We start from the raw sequence: 24,954 nt of genomic DNA, 5'->3' as shown, positions 1-24,954 counted from the left end.
TGTACATGCATTCAGAGGAAAAGCCTGGACTGGTAAATATCCAAATGTTAATACTCTTTTTTTTCAGACTTAGAGATTGCTTTCTTTTGTGCTTTTGTGTTAAAAGTAGCATGTGTTGCTTTTGCAACCAGAAAAGAGGGGGGCAAAGTTTTTAAGGCAGCCGGCGCTGCTGGTGAATGAAATTCCTCAGCTCGGAGCTTCTCCTCGGGAAGGCGCCGTCCCTGCGCCTGCTCCCCAGCCTGTACCCTGAGCGGTCCGCTGGCTCCGAGGGAGAGTGCTGGAATCCTCGCGGCGGGAGGAGGCGACAGGCTTGGCGTTGCGCACCGCGGGAGATGGAAGGTCAGGGGAGGGGCTGAGCCTTTCTCCTGTCAGGAGCGAGATCTGGACTGAGCTGGGCACCCGGAGCCCTGGTTCAGCCCCCCAGCCATCGCGGCCGCCGCCCAGTCCGCTGTTGCGCGGCCAGGTGCAAAATGCCGTGTCATTGGGAGAGTCTGCGGCCGGAGCATTGAATTACAGCTCAGCCGAGCCCGGGTAGGGCTGCGGGGGTGGAAGATAAGCAGAAGCCCCTGTTCTCGGAGCGCCCGCTGACCAGCGGGGTAAGGGCAGCCGAGGCGAGGACCGAGTGTAGCCACTGGAGAAGCCCAGAGCTGGCCTTTCCTCTTTAATAGCAGCAGATTGGAGCCGGGAGCCAGTGGTCCGAACCGGCTTCCCTCCGCCAGCCCTCTCCAGTGAGGGGACCCACGAGCTGCGACTCGGTCCTCCCCGACCTTCTCCAGCCCTCTCCGCGCCCTGGGCACACGGGGCCCTTACACTGGCCAGTCATGCTGAGGGTCTTTTTCCTCTATGCCGAGAACGTCCACACCCCGGACACCGACATCAGCGATGCCTACTGCTCCGCCGTGTTTGCAGGTAGGAGCGGCCTGAGATCCCCGCCGGGCGGGGAGGGTGGGTGTCGGGGAGGGGAAGTCTCGGCTCTCCACCCGGGGCAGCGCCGGGATGCGAGACACAAGATTCTGCGCCGCGGCCAGACCAACTTTGAGTATTGCAGAGACACACATCCTCGGGGAGGGGCGACTCAGAGGGAAACTGAGGCAAGGAGGGAAATGTGGCTGAGGGCTCTTCTCCGGGGCCTGGAAGCTGAACCTGGGTTGGGGCTAAGGTGGGCCTGGAAGGCGGGGCCCGCATCTCTCCTCTCTCTTCTGGATCTCTTAAAAGAAGTCTTTCTGCGTTGTGGGCGGTGAAGAGCTGTACTGCAGGGCTCCCCACCCCCGACCCCGGAAGGCTGAGTCCTAGGCCTATTTATAACCCAGCTCCCTTCCCCCTGGGCCTTGGCCTGGCGCTCTCCTCCGCCTTTGCTCTCTGTCACAGGCTGGGCTGGCAGGCAGGCGGCCACTAGGGGCAGAGGCACTGCCCACCCATCCAGGGATCCTACTCTTGCACAGGATGGGGGAAATTTAGCAGCTGACACAGCTGTCACCAGCATCAACCTCTAGGGACCTTCTCCCTGCCCCCACCAGACTGGAGCATGTGGGAAGTGGTATCTGGGGGGCAGTATCTCCATCATCAGATTGGGTCTTCCTTGAGCAGGGGAGCCTGCTATCCTCTCAGATTGGGACTCCACAGGAAGGTCTTCACACGGTTATGACTGGACTTTTCCTCCAGGAGCTGAGGGCTGGGCCCTGTCTGCTTCCCTGGGACCCCGTCAGGGCCAAGCCAGAACTGGGGTTTGCACAGCTGGGCCTTTGGATTTGGAGCCATCCTGGGGGATAAGGGCCAGGGGCCAGAGTGTGAAAGCCTGCTTCCCCACCCTGTGGGTTCCTCTCTGCCTCCATTACCTGTCACTCCCCTTCTCCCCAGAGCTCTGGCCGCATCCCAGGCCCCCAGAAGTCAGAGCATCGGCTGGTCCCTGGCTATGCAGCAGACCTTCCCCTTCAGTTTCACAAGCTCCTGGATCTACCTGTTCCCAGAGGCCCGTGTGCACATAGGCTCCCAGACACAAACCCGTCTGAGAGCGCATGTGACACCTGTGATGTTCCAAGGAGCAGACACTCAGAGGACGCAGCATGTGTCCACAGCAGCACACACAGGTGTGTCACAACAGACACACACACACACCCCTGGGTGTGAGATTTGGGGCTTCTCGGGGAGGAGTCGCTGAATGGGCCTGTGGCCTGGAAAACAGCAGCACCAAGAGGAGGGACAGAGGGAAGTGGAGGTGACACTCTAGCTGTGTTTTTTTCCTAACATGCTGTTTTGACCAGTTTCCCACAGTTGCCTCTGGAAATGACCTTTGTCAAGGTGTTTCCAAGGGGAAGATGAGGGCATGAAACAGGGGCCTCCAGACTTCCTCTGCATCCTCAGCTCTGGGCAGGCCAGGCCAGTGGTTCACCTGCATGGCCCCAGGGTAGCCGCCTGGCTGAGGGCCCCGGGCTCTGCCTGCACAACGCTGGGGAGCACCATTCGCACTGTAAATACCCTCCTGGCTGAGGGAGGGAGGGAGGATACTGTTGCTGTGGAGGGAGGGGGAGCCTCTTGCTCTAGGACTCTTCCCCCATCACAGTCCCCCAGCCTGAGGGCTGAGCAGGCTTTGTGAACAGCACCCTCTGGAGCTGTCCAGTGCACAAATGAAGCCCGAGAGGGGCCACCTTGGAGCCCCTGCCTCTGTTCTCAGGGGTCTTGTCTCCTGTGGTGTCCACTCAGCCTGAACCAGATTTTCCTCCACCTTCCCTGACCACATCCCCCACCTCCCAACCCCCCCACCAACTGGAATACATACACACTTGCCTCATCTTTCATGGTCCCCCAACCCAGGCCAGGCTCTGGACCCTAGCAGGAGAAAGGAGAGAATGAACAATGAATGGGGAAGCACTTTCTACCTCCGGAAGTGCTTTACCCACTGGAAGTACTGCTCTCCTGTCCTTGTTAGTTCAGCCCCAGGGGCTGTCTGTGGAGCAGTCCCTCCCATGCTCCACCCATGCCCCTAGCTGAGCCCCTCCCCTCCATCTGCCTGATGTCAGTCTGCGGTCCTGCCCTTTGCCTGCTGCCTCGCTCCTCTGGGTGGGCTCCCCCTTCCCTGGGGAGAAAGGAAGCACATTGTCTGTGCTGACCGGGTGTGGCCCCAGCCTGCGGAGGGGGCTGGCTGGAAGCCCCCACTCCCCATCATCACAGTCACTGCCAGGCAGTCTGGGGAATGCAGTCCCTCCCTCCCCCAGCTCTGGCCACATTTCATCTCCTGCTTTAGCCAAGCTCTAACCCATGTCCAAATTTGGCCTCCCTGTGGCATTCAGGCCTGATCACCCTCCTCCTAGCCAGGGCCAGGTTGGTCACGAAAGGCTCTGGCCTTAGGGACACACCACTCAGAGCCAAACACCCTTCTGGGATGCCTTCTCGCACCAGCTGGCCTGGATCTGGCCTTCCTGGACCCTTTAGGTTTGGGGCCCATAAAACCTCTCCTTGGGCTACCTGATTATAATATCCCATAATGACACCTCATGGCTCCCGCGGGCATGCATAAATTCATTTCATGCTCACAGCAGCTTTGTGAGGCCAAAGGGCAGATATTATCTCCCTTTATAGATGAGCAAATAGGCCCAGAGAAGTACAGGGGCCTGGCCAAGGTCACACAGTGGCCAAAGCACCGCCCCCCCCATCATCAGTGACCTCTATTGTTCTCAGCATCCATGGCTCATGAATAACAAAGTGCTTTGGAAAACATACCATGCACTGCCCACCCAGAGCACCCTGGCCTGAGCCAGTACAGGGGAGGGCTGTGCCTCGGGTACCCAGCATTGGGCTGAGTCAAAGTGGGCGGGGGATACAAGGCTGCCAGGAGGGTAGCAGCGAAAGATGAATGACTAAAAGAGAGAAGATTCTAGCTTTGAACATGTGTACATTCATCACAAGGAGAGAGAATGGGCATTCATTAAGCACAAACAATGTACCATTTTCAGATGCTGTTTCTTTAAAACCCCACAACAATCCTATGAAACAGACAGATTTAACTGATACTGCGCTCACTAGGTGCTAGGCGCTGTTCTAAATAGAACGCATTTCATATGAGCTGTATCATGTTCCAGTTATAATTCATACCAGGCACTTACATGCAGACACTTAATCCTCCTACCAGCCATATATGGTAGCAACTATTATCAGCCCCATTTTACAGATGAGAAAACTGCAGCACCAGGAGGTTAAGTTATACACTGGTAAGGAGTGGAGTCGGGGTTCCAGCCCACGCCGGCTGGCTCCAGAGCCCCGTCTCTAACTGCTCTACCATCTCCCTCTGGTTTTAGCTCTGATTTACAAGACACAAGCAGTAAAAGGTGGAGGGAGGGGCAGGATTTGAACCCAGGTCTGGCTGACACCCTGGAGCCCAGTCTCAGTCTGCACGTTGCCCCCTCACATCCTGCCGTATCTCACACATTGTCCCTACTGCCACTCCCTTTCTCTCTTACCCAGGCAGAGACCTCCTCCCTCTCACTCTCTGGTCTGGAGGACGCTTTCTTATCTTAGATGCGTCTCTGTTCTTCTGCATCACTCTCTCTGGATCTCATGGGACCAGTCAGTCACCATTGGGCCCATGATGTCCCTCTAGGCAGTACCCTCCAGCCAGGCCATCTCACAGGCCTCTGGCAGGCCTATGGTGGCTGCTCAGAGTCTGATAAGCTGAGGCCAGGGTGATGGATCATGGGGCACGGAGGTGGGCCATGGGGCAGTGGCCTCCAGGACAGGGGCAGTGTCACTGTGGGCCTCAGGCTTAGCCAGTCCAGTGTGAAGTTGGGTGGAGGGGCTCAGGAGTGCAGATAGCTGGCTGCCTTGGTCACATTCCAGTGGGATGAGAACATCAAATGAGGGAGAGAAGGATGGTAGCTGAGAGTATTGGCTTTGAACCCAGACTGCCTGGGATCTTGGATTTGGAATCCCAGCTCTGCTACTTTCCAGCTGTGCATCTTTGGGCAAGCTACTTAACCACTCTGTATCTAAGTTTCCTCATCTGCAAAGTGTTGATAATAATAGTATCCACTCTGGAGGGATGGTTCTGAAGAGTTTATATGTTAATCCATGTAAAGTACTTTGAATAGTGCCTGGCACTCAATTTGTGTGAACTCTAATTATTATTATTGTATGTAATTAAACATATATTTATTATAATTATAATTATAGTTAACAGAGATTGTACATGTACTAAGAAATCAGTGCATATATCCAAGAAGACTTCTAATAGATTTTTGCCTGGTCAGTCCTATAATCAGCTCTGTTCGTCCATCCACTGTCCTACCAGACTGGGCACAATGGGCTGAGTGGTGAGTGACCATCCCCTCTCCCCCAGGGATGCTAGTCCTATCTCCTCTAATTGCTCCTCCTGGAGCAGCCCCTTTTGAGCGAAAGGCATTTGTCCACTTGCCTGATGGCTGGCTGTGGCCCTCACCATGGTGCTAGGTCTTTCTTGGAACACATATCCCCCTGGTGACTCCCTGAGCCCACAAACCTTCTCAGTCCCTTTCCCCAAGTCAAATGCCATCTCTTTCTCTGATGCCTGCATGCTAGTCTCTTTCCAGATCGGTTCATTAGAATGCAATGCCAGCAGAAAGAGCACTAACACCTACTGTGCACCTACTATGCAGCCAGGCACTGTGCTGGAGGCCCTGGGATTTGGTTTAATCCTCCCAACACCTCTGTGAAGTATCATTCTCTCTCTCTCTTTTTTTTTTGTGAGGAAGATCAGCCCTGAGCTAACATCCATGCCAATCCTCCTCTTTTTTTTTGCTGAGGAAGACCAGCTCTGAGCTAACATCTATTGCCAATCCTCCTCCTTTTTCTCCCCAAAGCCCCAGTAGATAGCCGTATGTCATAGCTGCACATCCTTCTAGTTGCTGTATGTGGGACGCGGCCTCAGCATGGCCGGAGAAGCGGTGCGTCGGTGCACGCCCGGGATCCGAACCCAGGCCGCCAGTAGTGGAGTGCGTGCAGTTAACTGCTAAGCCACGGGGCCGGCCCCTCATTCTCTTGATTTCATAGAAGCAGAAACAGACTCTGAAAGGTCAAGTCACATGACTCAGGTCACAAGCTAGAAAAGAGTGGACTGGGATGGAAGCCCAGGACCGCCTGATTGTTCCCACTATGGGGCTATTCTTCCCCAGAAGTCACGTAATGTGGCTGTAGCCAGAATTACTACTGCCTGTGCATTCTGCACCCTTGGTGGACACGCAGGTGCCCGTCAATCCCCCTGGTTAGATTGGGATATCTGGGGGACACGTAGTCTTCAATGAATGTGAAGGGAGAGGGCAGAAGGATGCATTGGGCCATCCACACTCCTGGAATGTTTGGGACTTGGGCAAACGTGCCCTGAAGGAATCCTGTAAACTCACGGGCAGAGTGCTCATCTCAAGGTTGACGTCACTGAGCAGAGGGGCAAGGTTTGTTTGCTCCTTGGATTCCCCATGTCAGGTCTTGGGGGAAAAAACCCAGACATTAGGAACTTGGAATGTCCCTCTGGAAATATGAGATATGCCCCCTACAGATTTCCTGTGCTGCCTCTGATGGATTAGAGCAGGAGTAGGGGGCAGGGTGTAGTGTGGTGGGGGAAAGGGGCAAAGCCAGAAATCATTGACAGTAAAAAAAATCTCCCAAATCAGTGTATCCAAAATTCCCCCTAGGGGGCAGTACTGTCCTCTTTGAGAACCACTGGTTTAGGCTCATGGCTGTGTGGAAGGGACCCTGGGGAGGCAAGCACAAGGTCCACTACGTCAACCCCAGGCCAGCCCTTACAGTGCACTGGGAATGCCCGGCTGACTGAGACGGACGTGGTCTCTCCCCTCACTGACCCACTCCACAGTCTAGCTAGACATCAAACAAGTAATTACACAGTTATTCCTTACCATTGTGACGAGTGCTGGGAAGGACAGGTGCTGCTGTGCAGGCAGAGGGACCCAACCGAGACCAGAGGGTCAGAGATGGCTTCCCCGGGGAAGTGATGTTTAAGCTGAGGCCTGAAGGATGAGCCGGGGGCCCTGTAAAGAGGGAGGGGAAGGCAGTTGCAGGCAGAGGGGACAGTGGAGCTCGGAGTTGGGAGGGAGCTCAGCACGTTCCAGAAACGGAGAAGCCACTGGAGCTGGAGCTCTGAGAGGGAGAGGTGAGTGGCCTTACCCTGTTGGCAGAGGTAAGGGATCTGGGCTTTATCCCAAGAGCATGGGAGGCCTTTGAGGGTTTTTCAGCAGGGGAGTGACCTGATCATATTTGTTTTAAGATCTCCTGGCTCCAGTGTGGATAGTGGGAGAGGTGACCAGAGCGACTGTGAGGTGACCAGCTAAGAGGCCCCTGCAGAGGCCCAGGCAGGAGAGGGTGGTGGTAGAAATGCCTCAGTGGAGGCATCTGGATGCTCTGGGCACATAGATGATGCCAAAGTCATGGGTGTCAGTAAGGATGATTTAAGCCACAAGTAAGTGAAATCCTGCCTCAAATAGACTTTAATAATAAACAGCCTTAAAGTGATTTTCATTCCTGATACAAGCCCCCGTGGGAGGAAGCCCCATTGAGTCCTAGGCCCCGGTATGATCCAGACATGTGATCCAGAGACCTGGGGGGCTCTGGGCATATACAGTGTACAGTCCACAGTCATCCTGGACCCAGGTAGACTCCATTTTTCTCTCTGGTCTGCCATCCTTGGTGTCTGCCACATCCTGGAGCTGATCAGCAACTGGATCTACATGCTTCCTTATTCTCATGAAGCAGGAGAGGGAGTTGGGCTTGTCTGTCCCTCTAGGATAACAACTCAGGACACATGCCCATCGCTAGACCAATAGCTATTGCCAGGAGATGGGCTCAGCTAGATCAGGATTCACCCGGAGCTGGGGCTTGGGGTAGTACCTGAACAGTTGGGTTCTGCTAAGAGGGAGGAAGGGAGTCTGGATGTAGGAGAGAAAGCAAGTGTCCACCTCATTATGAGGGTGGGTGGGGTCACCCAGGGATTGCGTCGAGCCGGGAGAAGAGAGCCCAAACCAGCTAGAGAAGGTGCAGCCTTTAAGGCAGTGGAGAGGAGAGCTTCAGACTAGTCAATGAGTGGGTGAGAAGGGTAGGACCTAGTGCCTAGGTACCCGGCGGGCCTTAGGAGTACTGACAATTCATTCATAATAACAGGAGAGAAGGCAAAGGACACAGATGCTGATAGGGGTTAGCAGGCTGGGAGGAAGTTCTCTACTCAGCAAATAGGAGGCAAACTTGAGAGTGGGGATGGCAATGGGGTGTTGTAGGTTTCGGGAAAGAAAAGTATGAAATAGTCCTCTAGGAGCGATGGAGACTGAAGAGACTGGAAATAGCGGATGATTGCCTGGCAGCAGGAAGGGTCCACCTGAGTCAGGGGTCATGATTATCAAGTGACGCCGGGCAGGTTGGCTGAGTTATTCTCCAACACCTTCAGCGGTTAGGCTGCAAGGGTGGATGGAGTAGGCAGTGCTGGATTTCACCAGGTTATGGTTTAGCCACATGAACATGCTGGATCCTCAAAATAAGAGAGAGGAAAGGGGGCCGAGATTTTATGCAGCAGAATGATAACTAATAACAGAATTTCAGCTGAGTGTGGAGGTAAGTGAGGACTTGGGAGGTGGGAGGAGGGACAGTGCCCTGTCCGTTGCTAGGTGCTGGAGTGTAGGGGTAAAGAGGTGAGAAGCCCGGCCCCGTGGTCAAGAAGTCCATCAGCTGTAAGAGACCCAGACATCACACGGGAAAGCGTGCTAAGGGGCTGTCACCGCTCAAGGCTCACGCCATAGGGAATTTTCCTCATAGTGGGGGCGAGAGGGCCTAGAGATTGCTGTTGGTGGTGGGGATGTTGCAGGGGACGGAACGGGCAGCGGGTGGACCCCCTGTGCTCCAGGGAACGCAATATGATTTGGCCACAGACCTCTGTCTCCGGAGATGAGCGACACCAGACTGTTCTGGAGAAGGCTCAGAGGCCGGTTCGCGAGGGCTCGAGCCTCGGAATCTCTCAGGGCTCCTGGGCTCCGAGCGCCGGCAGGGGGGCAGGCGGAGCGAGGCGAGCGGCGCGGAGGCCGGGGGCTCAGGGCGCAGCGTGCGTTCTGCCTCTCCGCACATCCTCCTTCGGCGCTCGCTCCAACTTGTAGTTTCCGCGGACACACTCTCGTTCCTGCAGCCAGGTCTCCCGCTCCTCCTGCCTTCGTTCATTTCTCCTTCTCACCCAGTCGCCAAGCGCCCTCGGCCTGCCGGCCTGGGCTCGGCGCAGCGGGGAGGAGAGTAGCCGACGCGCGGGGAGCCCCGGACGCTGGGGACTCCCGCAAGCAGGGCCGGCTGGTGCCTTGTCCGCGCTGCGCGGCCGAGCTGTGCGCCCCGCGTCAGCGATGCTTCCATTCCTGGCCCGAGGGCGGGAACCCGGGAGGGGGAACATCTGACCCCTGCCCGCCCCGCCCGCCGCGGGCAGGGCGGAGCTGGAAGGGGCCGGAGGGGAGGGTCCGCCCAGCGGGTGTCCGGTGTCCTCTCTGCGGCCTCTCGCAGGCGTTGGGACTTCTCCGCGGAGGCGCAGGGAAGGCGACAGCTCCACTTTGGCGCGGGTGCCGCGGAGCCGGGCGCTTTCTCGGTGGGTGCCTGGGCCCGGTGCTCCCGCTCCTGCTCCGGTCCTGCCCGCGCGCCTCTGCGCGCCCGGGGCGGCCGAACCATGCTGTGCTGCCTGCTGGTGAGGGCCAGCAACCTCCCCAGTGCGAAGAAGGACCGGCGCAGCGACCCGGTCGCCAGCTTGACTTTCCGAGGTGAGAGCCCCGCGGCCGTCGCGGCCGCGTGCCCGCGCCACCCGACTCTGCGCGCACGGCCGCGTCTTCGGCCCTGGCTCCCCACTAACCCTAGTCCAGGCCAGTTTCTCCCTCAGTCAGAAGGGACAGAAATCTCAGCACTGCCTTCTTCAGAGGGGCGAGGAGGACGAAACAGAGCACAATAAATGCCATAGTGCTCTGAAATTTTGGAAAACTAAAAGTGCCATAGTATGTCAACAGTTATCACTTTTCTAAGACCGATACCCAGAGGGAATAAAATGCGAGCCCTTCCCGGGCAGTGGGGCTGAGGGAGTTTGGAGGATGGGTGCAAAATAGAGAGAGGAAATCAGGATCACTTAAACACTGGGCGTGTACTTTGAAAGTTATGTCTTTATTTCATTCATTCATTCATTTGCCCATTTTTATTGAACACTGGCCATCTTGAATCCGTCATGTCTCAGTCGGGAGGAAAAGGAAAAGAATAGAACGGATATGGCCTTGCTATAAGAAATTTTGAGGGGTGTCAAAGATGTTTTTCCAAATTCGAAGAGCGTAGGCGTCTACATACAGTCCTTAGACAAGAGGGTCTCTCTCTCTCTCCGTTCGGGGCAACAAAGGACTCACGACCCCCGCTTCTCACCGGGCACCCTTACCCCCAACTTCAAGGCAGAAATTCCCACGGGAGGGGGTGTCTCAGGAGGGGGAAAGGGAAGAGGAAGGATCTGTCAAAATTAAGAGAAGGAACAATGGTATGAGTCAGAATCCTAGTTTTGCAAAGAAAGATAAATAAGGAGAGGTGAGATGGTTTATCCTAAAAGGAAAGAGGTAAGACCAGGAGGCGTATCCTGTGGTTTTGTGGAAATAAAAAATATGTGCATCACAAAAGATGGTCAAACGTAGAAACGTGGGGAAGTCAATGATGTGTCCAGGTCAGTGGTCATGGCGGGGAACTACCAGTGCCCTTGAGACAGGTAGTGACTGAATCTATTGAGGCCCCTCTTGGCTGTTGGAGCTGCTGTCCTCCCCCAGTCTCTGCTTTCCCTACCCTTTATGATGCCTTACTATTTATTTGCACTGACAAAACCTTTTGTTGTTAGTGCCATCAAGTCGATTCTGACTCCTAGTGACCCTGTGTACAGCAGAGCAGAACCCTGCCCACTCTTTTTTTGCACCATCCTCTCACATTCTGTAGCCATATCAGACAATGCTCCGCTGCTATTCATAGGGTTTTCATGGCCAATTTTTCAGAAGTGGGTGGCCATGTCTTTCTTCCTAGTCTGTCTTAGTCTGAAAGCTCCACTGAAACCTGTCCACCATGGGCAACTCTGCTGGTATTTGAAATACCAGTGGCACAGCTTTCAGCATCCCAGCAACAGGCAACTGCCACAGTATGACAACGGACAGACAGATGGGTGGTGTGGTTTTCTGACCGGGAAGTGAATCCGGGCCACAATGGTGAGAGCGCTGAATCTTAACCACCAGCGCTGGCAGACAATCCCCTCGGAAAACTGAAATAATAGAATGTATCATCTCCAACTGTTCAAAGTCTATTCATCTTTCAAAGCCTTGCTGCAATGCCACCTTCTCCAGGAAGGCCCCCAGGATTCCCCTGGCCATCGTTAGTCTCTCCTCTCTGGACACACAGCACCTTGTTAGGTCTGCTAGTGCACTTACCCCAGCTGGTCTGCACTCAGTACTTGGCTCCAGACTTGGGACGTGTGACTCCTTGAGGGTAGCAGCCTCAGTTCATCAGGATGCCCAGGGCTGAGTGCACATAGCTGCTCTGTAGTGCTTTCTGGCCCGGCCTCTAGCTGTCCTCCAGATGTGCCTGGGAGCCTTACGCAGTCTGGGTCAGTGGTCCTCATGCTTTACTGTGCCTGAGAATCCTCTGGAGAGCGTGCTTGCTGGCAAGACAGATTTCTGGGTCCCCTCCATAAAGGTTCTCATTGAGCAGCTCTAAGTGACCTGAGAACTAACACCTACCTGAAGCAGGCCGTTTTGGAAGCACACCTTGAGAGAAATTGATGTGAGGAGTGGTGAAACTAATGTGACCCCACACCCCCCCACAAGGGGTGTTCCTGCTGGAGTTTGGGGCTGGGCTGATGCTTAGGGAAGGAGGCTGTTAGAATCGGACCCAGAATCGACAGATCTAGGCTGGGGTACTCAACTCTGGCTGCACCTCAGAATCATGTTGGAGCTTTAAGAAAATCCACTGCCAACCTCCCTGTCCCCTCTTCTCTTGAAGCTAAATCTCTGGAGGAGGGGTCCGGATATAGGTGTTTCTAAAACGTTTCCAAACATCTCGGGTTCACAGTCAGGGGTGAGAAGGCTTGAGCCCAACCCTTTCATGGCACAGAGGGGCCAGTGGCCTGCTTGTGGAGATGCCAGCCTGCACTGGGGGCCTAGCTCCCACATGCCTTCCAAAGTGCGTGCCTGGCGGGCCCCTTGCCCTGCAGTTGTCCCCCCCCCCCCGGGCATTCCAGCGTTGGATGTAATTTCAGGACCTGCCTCCCGAAATAGACTATGAGCTCTGGGAGGCTGGACTCCGAGGACACTTTTTTGTTTCCCTGTCTCAGGGCTTCAGGGCAGAGGCTATTAATGAATACTTATCACTCCTTTGTTTTTATATTAATTAACTACTTAACTAAAACTACCGTGGGTACCAGGGCTGTGGTAGATTTTTTTTTTTTTTTCTGATGGGGAAGATTCGCCCTGAGCTAATTTCTGTTCCAATCTTCCTTTCTCTCTCTTTTTTTTCTCCCCAAAGCCCCGGTACATAGTTGTATATTCTAGTTATAGGTCCTTCTAGTTCTTCTATGTGAGCCGCCGCCACAGCATGGCTACTGACAGATGAGTGGTGTGGTTCTGCACCCAGAAACCGAACCCTGGGCTGCCGAAACGGAGTGCACTGAACTTTAACCACTAGGCCATCAGGGCTGACTCTGTGGTAGATATTTTTGACTGATCATCTGCGTGAATGAGTGGCTTTCATTTCCTAGAGCATTTAGAGATCTGTACTTCTCTTCTGCCTTGCTCATTTTGTACCCTCTAATGTGATTATTTATGTCCCTTCCTTCATGCATTTAGTTCATTGAACAAATATTTATTGAGCGCCCATGATGTGCCAGGTGCTGTTTGACTTGCTGGGGATGCACCCAAGAGCAAACCCAGATCCCTGGTCCCTGGGAGCTCAAACATCTTATTTCCCTGAAAGTCGGATCTCCTGTGTCCCCACTTGGTGAATCTCTACCCTGTTTCACCCAGGCGCACTAGCCAGAAACCCGAGAGTCGTTAGTGTCTCATCCCTCTCCCTCACCCCAGTCATTACTGTCTCTTCCTTTTCCCTCATCCCATCAGGTCCTCTCTTCCTCCCGGTGTCTGTCCAGCCAGCCTTTCCCCCGCATCTCCTCCTCCCCTCCCTTCTGTTTCCTGGGGGTCTCGGGACTTCCGACAGGAGCCTAAGGAATCTAATAGAACCATCTGAAGGCAGAGACACTCCTGAGGGGCAGACTTGACTCACCTGTGGGCTGCAGGGGTAGTGGGCTCTCTGAACCCGGCTTTTTAAACATTAAAAGTGACTTTAAAGCATTGAAATAGTCTTCTGTTTTCTTTTTGTGAACAGAATATGTACTCAGTGTAAAAAAGGATATATTACAAAAAGGCAAAACTAAAAAATGGCCCCAAATCCTGACAATTTGAATTAACTTGTTAACAATTTGACATATTTCTTCCAAGATTCCTTTTTTCCCTTTTTTAAAAAAGCAATTTTGGTTGCAAAATTTAACACCCAAGTAAAGTACATAAAATATAAATGTATGCTTTAATACAGTGGTTCTCGGGCCGGCCCCGTGGCTTAGCGGTTAAGTGCTCGCGCTCCGCTGCTGGCGGCCTGGGTTCGGATCCTGGGCGCGCACCAACACACTGCTTCTCTGGCCATGCTGAGGCCACGTCCCACATACAGCAACTAGAAGGATGTGCAGCTATGACATACAACTATCCACTGGGGCTTTGAGGGGTAAATAAATAAAATATTAAAAAAAAAAAAATACAGTGGTTCTCAACTGGGGGCAATTTTGTTCCGCAGGGGACATTTGGCAATGTCTGGAGACATTTTGGGTTGTCACACTGGGAGGGGGCGGGGTGCTACTGTCACCTAGTGGGTAGAGGCCAGGGATGCTGCTAAACATCCTACAGTGCACAGGACAGCCCCACAACACCCACAACAAAGAATTATCCAGACCCAAATGTTAACAGTGCCAAGGCTGGGAAACCCTGCTTTTCTGAGTAACTAATGAAGGGAACACCCATAAATATCACCCAGGTGAAGGAATAGAGCCTTGCCAGTCCCACCCCTCCACCAGAAGCCCCCAGACCCCTTGCCTTTCTTTCTAGAGGTAATCTTATCCCAGACATCTTTTTTTAAATGTTTGCATATTTACATATTCATTCAACAATAGAGTGGGGGCATTTTTCTATGTCAGTAAATATTCTTCCACGCAACCTTTGTAAATGTCTGCATAGTATTTTATTATATGGATGCACCATAATTCACTTAATTAACTCCCTACTGATGAATATTTAGGTTATATAAAATTATCTAATATTTATGTCCAGTGTGTCATAAATTATGCTGTCACTGTGAGAAATATCCTGGTGACTCTTTGCCCACATATTTAATTACTTCCTTGGGGTAAATACCAGAAGTGGCATTGCTGTGTCAGAGGTTATAGATGAATTTAAGGCTTTGCTGCATTTCCCAAACTGCTCTCCTGAAAATCTGTACGAACTTTACCCTCCCATCAGCCGAGTATGAGGGCTTGTTTTCTTATAATTCTGCTGACACAAAGCATTATCACACAAATCTTTAACAGTTTCTTAAGTTCCAAATAGCATTTGTGATATTTCAGTGTTATTACCTATTTGTATTTATTTCTTACTGAATTGTTTTTTAATTTGCCCGTTCTGAGAGGGCAGGGGTTATTTGTCTTTTTCTTGGTTAGTTGCAAGTGCTCTTTATATATTAAGAATATTAGGGCCGGCCCTGTGGCTTAGCGGTTGAGTGCTCGTGCTCCGCTGCTGGCGGCCGGGTTCAGATCCCGGGCGCGCACCAACGCACCGCTTCTCCGGCCATGCTGAGGCCGCGTCCCACATACAGCAACTAGAGGGATGTGCAGCTATGACATGCAACTATCTGCTGGGGCTTTGCGGGAAAATAAATAAATAAATAAAATCTTAAAAAGAAAAAAAAGAATATTAATATTTTGTCATAGACCAAATATCTTCCCCAGTTCTAACTGGCCTTTCTAAAGGCTACTCCTCTCCAAGTGCGTTCCACCAATCCTAGTATATCCACATGCCACTGCCCCTTCCTGGCCACTTGTTTCCTGGAAAGTGAGGCTTCAGTTAGGATTTAGAAGGATGGAGATCAGAGTGGGAGTTCTTGAGGGTGAGAAGAGCAGGGCTCTGCTGGAGAGGGCAGGGAGTGACAGCTGCCTGTTCTTGGGGTGTACAGGCTTGAGTCAGGGCGCAGAGGGTGGGCCAAGTATCAAAGTTATGAGTCTACTCAGCCTTTTTGTTAGGGGGTATCTATGCCAAGAAGTAAAGCAGGCCTTCCTTCACCAGAAGCTAGGGCTATCGTTTAGGGCTATCGTTTGTCCTTTCCGTTGCCACTGCCTGTAGTTGTCTGCTGAGGCTTTGAATTTCTATCACTTTCTTGTCTGATGGGTATTCTAATGAGATGTCAAGAGAGTGCCCAGCACAGAGCAAATCCTCAGTAAATATTCACAGAGTAAATGAGAGGCTGCATTGAGGCTGCCTACAGGATCTGAAGGCGCCCTGCCACTTCTGACGTGAGTCCTGTCACCTGACTCATGGGCAGAAACAGCCTGCCTCTCTCTCTCTGGGGGTCCGAAACACCCCATCTCCTCTCCTTCTCTCTGCTCCCTCTCCAGAGGAATGGCACCACCAGCTGCCCATGCACCCCTGTCAGAACTGAGACATCCTCTGCTCCTCGCCCTGCCCCCTTCCCCACACAGACACTGGACAGTAGACCCCAGCCCCACCACCTGTGTCCTCACCATCTCTCACCTGGACTTGAAATACACATAACATAGAATTGACCACCTTACCCGTTTTTAAGTGTACAGTTCAGTGGTATTAAGTACATTCACATTGTTGTGCAACTTTCACTACCATTCATCTCCAGAACTCTTTCATCTTCCCCAACTGAAACTCTATGGCCATTGAATAGTAACTTCCCATTCACTCCTCCCCAGGCCCCTGGTAACTGGCTTATTTCACTTAACATTACGTCCTCAAGGTTCATCCATGTTGTAGCATGTGTCAGAATTTCCTTACTTTTTAAGGCTGAATAATATTCCATTGTATGTATATTCCACATTTTGCTTATCTATTCATCTGTCAGTGGACACTTGGGTTGCTTACACATTTTAGCTACTGTGAATAACACTGCTATGAACATGGGTATATGAATATCTCTTTGAGACCCTGCTGGGCTTTTATAACAGCCTGTGACTCTCTCTGTCTTTACTCCTACCACCCTCCAGCTGGGGTGCTGGGACCCCTGGGCCTCTCTCTCCATGTAGCCTCAGGACCCTCCCCCTCCACGCGGCCTCTAGCACGATCCTTCCAGCAAAGTAGCTGGACTTCTCACGCAGCCACTCAGGGCTCCCAAAGGCATGAAAGAAGTAGCTGCTGGTCCTACTTTGAGTCACAGGACCAGGTCAGATCAATGTGAAGGGGCACGACGCAAAGATGTGAGTGCCAGGAGGCTGGTTCACTGGGGCCATCATGCAGACCACCATATCGGGCCACGCCCCCTATATGTTCAGCTCCAGGAAGCAGGGACCGCTTCCTTCTCAACTTGGACATGAGGGCAGGGTGGCTGTGGCAGCCGCCCCCAGCGCCGCGCCAGGCACAGAGCAGTATTGGTGAATATCTATACACCTTTATTTCCATCATTCCCCTGCGTGGGAGTCAGTGTCCCCCATGTTTTAGGGACAGCAATTCATTCTTAGTGTTGAACTGTTTCACTTCTTGGTGCTTTAAGAAAAATTTTTTTTTCATTGTAGTAAAATATACATAACGTAAAATTTACCATTTTAACCATTATTAAGTGTACAATTCAGTGGCATTAAGTACATTCACGTTATTGTATAAACATCACCACCATCCATCTCTAGAACTTTTTCATCATCCCAATCTGAAACTCCATACCCATTAAACACTAACTCCTCATTACTCCCTACGCCTGTGTTCTATTTGCTGTCTCTACGAATTTGACTATTCTAGGTACCTCATATAAGTGGAATCATATAACATTTTCCTTTTGTGTCTGACTTATTTCATGTAGCATAATGTCTTCAAGGATCATTCAAGTGGTAGCATGTGTCAGAAATTCCTTCCGTTTAAGGCTGAATGATAGTCCGTTGTGTGGGTATCCCACATTCTGTTTATCCATTCATCCGTCGATGGACACTTGGGCCTTGGTGCTTTTGAGACGCAATGGGAAATGGGCCAATACGTCTCAGCTTTTCTTTAAACCCTCTTTTGACAGGCATAAAAACCTCCCATGTTACAGCCTCGGTGAAAACCCTGGCTGTAGAGGTTGTCTTCTCTATGATCCCACCAGCACCAAAGATTCCATTGTCATCCAAAAAACAAGCATTTTGTCTGCTTCCCAAATGTACTGTGACCTTATAATTGTATCATGGGGCTGATGTCTGTCCTATCTTGGCTACTGGGAGATTGCTAGCTGGCTCTGCCAGAGGTCGGGGTGCTCCCTTCCACACTGTAACCCCTGTGGGGTCCAGGCCCTCGGGGTGCCAATGAGCCTCCTGGGCCCCTGAAAGGGGCCTGTTCCCATAAGATGGGCCTGAAGGTATGAGTGAGGCCTGGAGCCCAGGCCGCTGGGGAGACAGCACCCTGGGTGCTGAGGGTAGACATTACCAGGTTGTGAGCAGAAGGGCAGTGTTGTGGCCCCTCATGCAAGGCCATGGCCACGTCTGATGCTCAGGTGTCAGGAGATGTGTGGGGCTCCCGCCAGTGGAGACTGCTCAGCCAGGTGGCCCCAGGCGCTGGCTGGGGCAGGATGGGCTGTCTTCTTACCCTTTCTCTGCTCCGGCCTCTGAGGCCCGCCCCACTTCCCCTCCCACAGCCCATGGTCTTTATCGGAGTTGGCTCCAGTGGGGGACCAGGACGGTGTGCTACATCATTCCTGCCTCACACCTTGGCTGTCCCCACTCAAGGGCCAAGATGGTAATTTCTTTGTTCTCCCGTTCTCCTCTGAGGATTCTCCTGTAAGGCACTATTTTCAAACTTTTTGCACTGTTATCCACAGCAAAAAATATATTTTACATCAAGAGATAGTAGACACACATAAATATGTATGTGAAAAGATAACCAAAAGTTTCAAGTAATAGTACTTACTCTTATGATGACAGGTCTAAATCCTGCATGAGAAAGGAGCCATTTTCTTAACTGTTTCCTAATTAGCAGTGTGCCTTCCCCTTCGTTGGTGTCTATAAGTCATGTCATTGTGCTGGGTTAATGTTTCGTTTCTTTGCTGCTCCTCTTTGGGGCTGTAGCATCCATCAATGACCCTCCCTCAGTGTCATCCAGAGAGTCCCAGCGTTGGTGCTTCTAACCAGGACTTAGTGACATCTCATCGAGGGTCCTTGTTCTCCTCATCTGCAGGGAAGGCAGGAAGTAGAAAACGTTTAAAAGACAACGCACAGGGATGGGTGAATAGACGGTGCTCAATTAATATGAGCCAGGAGCACCAGGAAATGAGTTTCCAATTTTACAGCTCAAGAGAAGCTGCAGATGGAATTTTCCATGTCACTGCTGTAGGTCATGGGAAGTTGATCTGCGATATGGGAGGGGAAGTGGACACTTAGATAGCATCTCATGTCTCCTTGAAATTCCATAAAGTAGACACTAGTATTATTATCATCAATTTACTGCTGAGGGAGCTAAGATCTAGAGAGGTTGTAAGCCCTACCTAAGGTTACACAGTAGTGGCTGTTACTTGAATGACTCCAAAGCTGTGTATTTAACCCTTGCCGGAACCACACTAACATAGCCCACGGGAGGATCAGAGTGGTTTGGCCAGTGCAGGCCTGGACCAACTTTGAGAAGATACCTGGTGCCCCTCTCAGGACACCTCACTCCCATTGTGCCTCCTTTCATCCCCTCTGTTTGTTGACACACAGCCATCTTGTTAATTCAGTCTTATGGAGTTCCCTGAGAACAGTGGTTCTATCCTCTGGTGAGGAAGTGAACTTGCAGCCAACTTGGGAAAGAGAAGGACTCATTCATTCAGCACCTAATTTCTAGGTACCTCGCTCTATAGTAGGGTTACTAACGTGGTGAGTCATGGTGTCTGTCTTCTGTGAGACCAGTCAGCAACACAGACATAGACACACACAGGTACCTGCTGGTCTGATACGTGTGGTCACAGCGTGCAGCCCTCTCTGTCTGGGAAAGTCAGGGGAGGCTTATCGGGGGGAGTCAACCGAGCTGGGTATTGAAGAGTCAGTAGGAGTTCATTACATGCATCAGAGTGGGGCACAGAGAGGCACATTTAATCAGTGTGCTATGTGCCTGGCACCTCATTCGTCCTATTTTGTTTACTTTTCACGACAACCCCATGGGGAGGTGTTACTATGACCTTAACGAATGAGAAAATGAAGGCTGAAATGAATTTCCTAAGAGTTTCAAGTATGTTCCATGGGCCCTGGGGAATCCCTAAGACTCTTTGAGCAGGTCAGCAAGGTCAAAACTGTTTTCACAATAACACTAAGATGCTATTTGCCTTTTTCACTGTGTCAGCATTTGCACTAATGGTACAACAGCGATGGAAGGTGAAACTACTAGTGCTTTAATACTATGAAGGCCTTGGCACCAAATTGTACTAGTCATTGTATTCTTCACCCTCCTGTACTCACAGTTAAAAAAAAAAAGCCAGTTTCGTTGAAGAATGTTCTTGATAAAGCAGTAAAATTATTAATTATATTAATCTTGATCCTTGAGTACACGTGTTTGTGATATTTTGTGTGTTGAGATGGGAAGTATGCATAGAGCACTTCTGCTGCACACTGAAGAATGACCATTGTTGCAAGCAAAGCACTCGAGGGGCTGCTTGAGTCGCAAGCTGAACTAGCTACTTTTTCTTTTTTTTTCGTGGAATACTGTTTTTACTTGGAAGAATGACTGACCGTGATTTTTCACATTGGGCATTTGGCAGACATTTCCTTGAAAACAATTGAGTGCTCCTGCCATTTTAAGGAAAACAACTGATGTTTATCATTTGTTGCCAATCATAAAATTTGAGTTTTCAAACAAAAGTTGGAATTTTAGAAAACTGGTATCTTCCGGCTTCCCAGTCTTTAATGACTTTTCTGATGAGATTGATGGTGATATTAGTGAATGTGATTTTCTGGTATTATATAATGAAATGTGCCAACATCTGGAAGATCTGTATAACTCAATGAACAAAAATTTTCCAAATGAGCAGTGCAAGATGTTACAGAATCCTGCATGAGTAAAAGATTCATTCAAAATGCAATATAGAACAATGGATTTTAATGTAACAGAGGACAAAATATTCACTGATCTGGTGTCAGATTTCACATTGCAGCTAACCTTTAAGAAAGATTACTCGTTGAGTTTTGGTGTACTATCAAAGAAGGATATCTACAAGTATCTGAAAATTTATTAAAATATGTCTGCTTTTCCAGTTGTATATCTGGTTGGATTTTCTTTGTAGAAGTCAATCAAAACAAGACGTCTCAACAGATTGAATGTAGAAGTAGATATGAGAATCCAGCCAGGCATTACAGAGATTTGCTAAATGTAAACAGTGTCACTTTTCTTTTACCTTTGTTTTGGAAGTTATAGTTATTTTTCAAAAAATATGTCACGTTAACAAGTTCTGGTTTTACTATTGTTAATTTAAAATTAATTATTAAATAGATATTTTGAAATGCTTCAGTTTTAATTTCTGATACAGTAAAAGTCAATAGATACAAGTCACCTCAATAAAGGGTCTTTGGGGTCCTTGATAATTTTGAAGGGTGCCATTCTGTGACCAAAATGTTTGAGAGCCGCTGCCCTCAGGTCTCACAGAAAATGTGTTCTATGGTGGTCTGCATCCTTCCGAAGTCCACCTTCTTTTCCTACATCAGTGATTTGTGACAGACGGTGAGAGGAGGGTTGGGAGCTCACCCTCTCCCACTGCCGGAAGTTATCAGAATCTCTGAGGGGACCCCCTGAGGCTCAGCAAGCATTCTCAACATAATTGCCTTAGAATCTACCGAGCCCCTCTCGCCTGTCTCCCTCAGATGTTTCTTGCTCCATGATTTTCCTTTTTTTATTGTGAAATTTTTGTTGTATATTATTGTTTGTCAGTCACCATATAAATGCATCCCTCCACCCCTTGTGCCCACCCCCCGCCCCCCTTGCCCCTGGTAACCACCAACCAGTTCTATCTGTCCACGTGTTGCTTTATCTTCCACATATGAGTGAAATCACGCAGTGTTTGTCTTTCTCTGTCTGGCTTATTTCGCTTAACATAATACCCTCCAGGCCCATCCATGTTGCATGATTTTCCTTTGCTCTGTCTTTCTGTGTTGTTTCTCTACTCCAAGTCCTTCCCCAAGCCTGGCTGGAGTCCTGCTTTCCTCTTCTCCATGCTCTTGAAATGAGCCTGAGGGGGGTGACCCTACAGGAGGGCGTTGACAATGCTCAGCTTCATGCTCAGCTTCGGAGGAGGACTTCAGGGTCCTGGGAGATGTTTCCAGAGGCTTGAGGGGCTTTCATGGTCCAGACAGGACTCTGTAAAAGCCAAGCAGTCCAGGTGGAGACCAAAGGCTTCTCCCTGGAGAGTCTTGCACAGGTAGGGGTGAACCGGGTTATGTTTAAGATCCAACCCAAGTATGAGTTCTGTGTCCAGCTGAACCCTTTTAATCATCCCTTGAGCACTGAGTCATGTCTGTTCTGATGCTTAATGGAGGGGTCGGACACGTTTAGCCCTTTCTGTGCCTCTTATCTGCCCCTTCATGCCCAAGGATCCAGAGGAAGCCCTCTGGCTGGCTGTCGTCTGGGGCACTGTGGGTCTGGTCTCAGCCATCACAGTGTCAGTTCTTCTTGTTATCTACCACAAAGCCACTCTGCATTCCCTCGGCCCAGCCCGCACGAGCAGATAGAACTGTCTTGGGACAATCTGCTTTAGACGGGCGAGGGTGAGGTGGATTTTTTTAAATTGAGGTAAAATTCACATACCCTAAAATTTGCCATTGTAACCATTTAAAAGTGTACAATTTAGATGGTTTTTAATATATTTGCAATGTTGTGCAGCGATCATCACTATCTAATTCCAGAGCATTTCATCACCCCAGAAAGAAACCTCCATTAAGCATTCACTCCCCATCCCCATCTCTCCCTAGGTCCCTGGAAACTACTATTCTATTTTCTGTCTCTGTGGATTGACCTATTCTGGACATTTCATATAAATGAAATCATACGATATGTGGAGGTAGATGTTTTTTAAAAAAAAAAGGAATATTTTCTATGAAGATCATTCTTAGAATCAGAAAATTTACAATTTAAAAACCTAATTTAGAAAGTCAGGAATAATAATAACAAACTCATTAAGAAGAGTCAGCCTGGGTATTTTCCTTTAAAACATCCTTCTGATGGGGCTGCTGTTTTTCCCTCCAGAGCTGAGGGGAGAAGTGGGCTAGCAGCGGGCGTTCGTGCAGACTGGTGGGATCTCCGGGAATCCCTTGGTTTTGAGATGTTTCCTTTGGTGAGTGAGCTGCAAGGTGGGTCTCAGAAGCTGACCCTAATTCAGTGGCAGGTGCAGGGGTGGGATACATCTCTCCTCTCTCCCTTTGTGTCTCTCGTAGGGGTGAAGAAAAGAACCAAAGTCATCAAGAACAGCGTGAACCCTGTGTGGAATGAGGTATGCCAGTGTTTTCACCTTCTCTCCTTTTCACTCTCTCTGCTGCCGCGTCTCTGCAGGGACAAGTCAGGAGGTGGCTTTCTCAGTGGTACTGTCAAGGTGGGGAGGGGCTGGTGGTCCAGCATGCTATCTAAATCCTCCGGCTCTAGGAACCTGGGAGGAGGGTTGGGGGCCTGGCCCTCCAGGAAACAGAGGCATCTCCCCTGAGATGTGAGGCATGGGAAGGAGTGGGAGGACTTTTTTCTCTGTTCCTCCCAGCTCTGGCCAGCCAGGTAGAGGGTGTTTAGGGGCTCTCTCGCCTGCCTTGTCTCCTTGCCCAAAGCCCACCTCTTCCCCACAGCCCTCCCTGATTCACCAAGTCCTCCTCTGGCTCCTGCTGGCCTCTGCCCCCTCAGCCAGCTCCTTGCATTTGGCTCCCTGGTGGTCCTTTGGAAGCCCTGGTTGCCTTGTGTGGATGTGGTTGGGATGCACAGGGGAGCCTTTGCTCTGAGGAGGGTCCTAGGGCCTCTGGATGGGCCTACCCAACGTGGCACTAATTCATGCTGCCCACTGGGGCCTGGCTCCTGGATGAGCACGTTGGTCCTGTAGTCCCTGCCTGAGGTCACTGCAGGGTCACCTGTGATTTTCCCCAGCTGTGCTCCTGGCCTGGCTTCCTGGTGATTGGTAGAACTGAGTTGGGAGAGGAGGCCATGGAAGTCTGGTCCCCTTCTCTCTTCTGCTACCTTCAGCTCTCACCGTCACTTCTGAAACTCTGGGACCCTGCCGTTCATGTGCTCATTCACTCACGCATCCATCCATCCACCAGCATCGTCCATGGATGCCTGCTCAGTGCCCTAGGGGGACCAGGGGGAACCAGACATTGTCTCTTCTCATCGGGCCCTCAGCTTAAGATGCTTTTCTCCTTTTCTTCCAGGGCTTTGAGTGGGACCTCAAGGGCGTTCCCCTGGACCAGGGCTCTGAGCTTCATGTGGTGGTCAAAGACCATGAGACAATGGGGAGGAACAGGTGAGGCGGCCAGAGGGGCTCCATGGCCTGAAGGTACAGGTAGGGTCATGGTGGACGGAGACTCCAGAATCTGGGCCCCAGAGAGCTGGTGTTTCAACTCAGCATTTATTGAGGACCTGCCTCTCATGGGCCTGGCCCAGTGGGAGACGTTGGGATGAGGCCTGACTGCAGCCTCAGGAGCTCAGCCATGGGTAAATCTGAGAGCTGCCCATGCTGCAGGGAAGGACGATGGGCTAGAATCAAGTGTGCGTGTGTTTGCACGGACAGCCTGTGCCCCAGGGAGTGGGGAGGAAAAGGCTCCCTGTGTCCTGCCTCACCCCAGGGGAGTCTGGGCGCCACCCTCTCTCCCCGCCTGTCCAGGCTGGTGAGGGCAGCAGCACACTCCAGGAGACAGAGAGGCAAAGTGAAGCTGCAACCAGCAGGGAGCTCTCCAGGAGGGCTTCATGGAAGAGGTGGGACTTGCGTGGGATTTGTGGTTTAGAAGTCGGACAGTAATAAGGGTCACAGTGACTGCAGGCCTCCCCATGGCAGTATTTTCGGTTGTTATTTCATGTTCGTGGTGGGGAGGGTTTCCAGGAGGGAGGAATAGCAGGAAGAAAATGGTGGTGGCAAAAGCAGGCTCCCTGTAGGCGAGTGATGGGTCCTTTCTCTTGTCATTGAGCTCCTGGGTCTTGAATGTGCTGATGCGGGGTGGGGGGGATGGAGAGTGTGCAGGACCAACCGAGCTTGCAGATTGATGGCCCTGTTAATTGTGGGGTTGAGGGGGCCTGGGAGATGCAGCCTGGAGGCTGCACAGTGACGAGCCTTGAATGTCAGGGTGGGGGCTCAGCAGTCGCTGCTGGGCATGACGGGGGCCGGCAGGGGTGGATTCACGCTCTGGGTGCCGTGTACTGGGGTCTGGGCCCAAGGATCAGGCATGGGCTTGCTGTTTTGTGACCTGCTCACAGGGGAGCCTTTGTCTGGGAACTGGGTCAGCCGTGTCTGATGCTGGGGAGGCCTGGCTGTGTTACCTGGGATTGGGGAGGAAAGAGCAGGAAGGAGGGATGATTCAGAGACCGGGGGTCTCAGGCTGCAAAACACCTGGAAAGTTTGAAATCTTAAAAAGCTTGGGGGAAAAACCCAATTGCCACCGTCTCTCTGGGGCTCTGCCACCGTGGCTGCAGGGTGTGGTATGTGTGGGGAGGGTGGGGGCACCTTCACTGGGCCCTC

General features: G+C 51.3%; 1 protein-coding gene across 15 annotated transcripts in view; it reads left to right on the top strand.

Moving 5' to 3' along the window:
• Positions 1-312: 312 nt before the first annotated feature.
• The window catches only part of DYSF (dysferlin), a 201,748-nt gene continuing 177,106 nt past the window's right edge, over positions 313-24,954 (top strand). For 5 of the 15 annotated variants that reach the window (XM_058550969.1, XM_058550967.1, XM_058550976.1 and 2 more), the window contains exons 1-3: positions 9,544-9,755; positions 22,685-22,740; positions 23,654-23,745. In XM_058550969.1, coding sequence (XP_058406952.1) covers positions 9,665-9,755; positions 22,685-22,740; positions 23,654-23,745 — 239 coding nt within the window. In that variant the 5' untranslated portion in view covers positions 9,544-9,664. Of the gene's footprint in view, positions 910-9,543; positions 9,756-22,684; positions 22,741-23,653; positions 23,746-24,954 lie in introns of those variants that run through there. The other 10 variants (XM_058550970.1, XM_058550965.1, XM_058550968.1 and 7 more) reach the window with 3 other exon arrangements.

The sequence above is a fragment of the Diceros bicornis genome, chromosome 12, assembly GCF_020826845.1.
Source record: "Diceros bicornis minor isolate mBicDic1 chromosome 12, mDicBic1.mat.cur, whole genome shotgun sequence".
Lineage (NCBI taxonomy): Eukaryota > Metazoa > Chordata > Mammalia > Perissodactyla > Rhinocerotidae > Diceros > Diceros bicornis.
The sequence above is the reverse complement of the archived record's forward strand: the minus strand, read 5'-3'. Positions and strand labels throughout refer to the sequence as shown.